Raw genomic sequence first — 1,256 nt, forward strand, 5'->3', positions numbered from 1 at the left:
GTGTGTGTGTGTGTGTGTGTGTGTGTGTGTGTGTGTGTGTGTGTGTGTCAGAGGTCAGACGTGGACAGACTGCAGACGTTGACCAGAAGCATCCAAGAAGCAGAGAAGAAGATTGAGATGTTGACGTAAGTTAGTTTTGTTTTTATGTCAGCTGTTTGTTATCAACCTTCTGCTCCTGTGTGTGTTGTTAATAGACTATCTCATAATGAATAGTAAATAATAAAATAATAAGAAAGCATCAAAATATTTTCTTCCAGCAGTGACTCGACATCAAACAAGCAGAAATGTGTTATATAGTTTTAATATCATGTAGGAAGAATAGTTGAGTTTTGTAACTCTGGACACATAAWAGAGTTAAAGACATTTTCAACAAACATGAGTGGATAAAACTCCAGCAGTGATGATGATACGTTCTGACCCGTCTCCTCCTCACCAGAACCATCCCACCGGAGCAGCAGGCCGAGGCAGATGAGCTGGCAGCTGCTTTCTCTGAGCTGAAGACTAAAACCATGCACGAGTATCAGGAGGCGGTAGGTGGTGCTGGAGCAGAGTGAGGAGCTGAAGCTTTAATGTTCCTCACTTCAGCTCAAATCCTCTGTTTCCTCTCAGAGCGCCGTGGACGAGAGTGTTGCAGAGTGGAAGGCCAGAATCGCAGAGACCACACAGAAGCTGGTACCAGATTCAGCTTAACACACCGTTGTACTCCTGTACTGTTTTTAATGAGCAGCTGTGTGCGTGTGTGACAGGCCCAGATAAAGGTGGACGTCGGGGACCTGAAGGAGGACATCAGTACTCTAAAGTCTCAGATTGTTGAGTCTCCAGAGGAACTGAAGAGTGAAATGGAGAGGATGAGGGAGTGCGTTAAAACCATGAAGATCTCCATCGTGAGCTGAACCCTGTGCTTGTTCTGAACCCATGCTTACCTGTGTGTCATACACACACACACACACACACACCTGTCAGCTGAGTCTCATGTCTGCCCGCAGAAAGACACAGATGAGCGTCTGGTGGAGCTGCAGAACATGGTGCAGGGTGTGGGTCACACCGAGGCTGAGGTCCAGCAGATGTTCAGCCTCCTGCAGGACCTGGAGAGCAGCATGAACTCCACCAAGCAGCTGCAGGAGGAGGTAGTGACACACAGCAGCTGTAGCAGAGACGCTCTGCTAATACACCTGTCTCCATACACACCTGTCTCCATACACACCTGTCTCCATACACACCTGTCTCCATACACTACAGGGGCCTCATGTATCAAC

At 47.7% G+C, this 1,256-nt stretch overlaps 1 protein-coding gene across 1 annotated transcript in view; it reads left to right on the forward strand.

Moving 5' to 3' along the window:
• The window catches only part of nuf2 (UF2 component of NDC80 kinetochore complex), a gene marked incomplete in the record, with an annotated part of 12,352 nt that overhangs the window by 4,779 nt on the left and 6,317 nt on the right, over positions 1 to 1,256 (forward strand). Inside the window, 5 exon segments of the mRNA XM_014022276.1 lie at positions 52 to 125; positions 437 to 530; positions 610 to 672; positions 747 to 884; positions 987 to 1,127. Of these exon segments, the coding sequence (XP_013877730.1) occupies positions 52 to 125; positions 437 to 530; positions 610 to 672; positions 747 to 884; positions 987 to 1,127 (510 nt within the window).

Source organism: Austrofundulus limnaeus, unplaced genomic scaffold (genome assembly GCF_001266775.1).
Source record: "Austrofundulus limnaeus strain Quisiro unplaced genomic scaffold, Austrofundulus_limnaeus-1.0 Scaffold322, whole genome shotgun sequence".
Taxonomy (NCBI): Eukaryota; Metazoa; Chordata; class Actinopteri; order Cyprinodontiformes; family Rivulidae; genus Austrofundulus; species Austrofundulus limnaeus.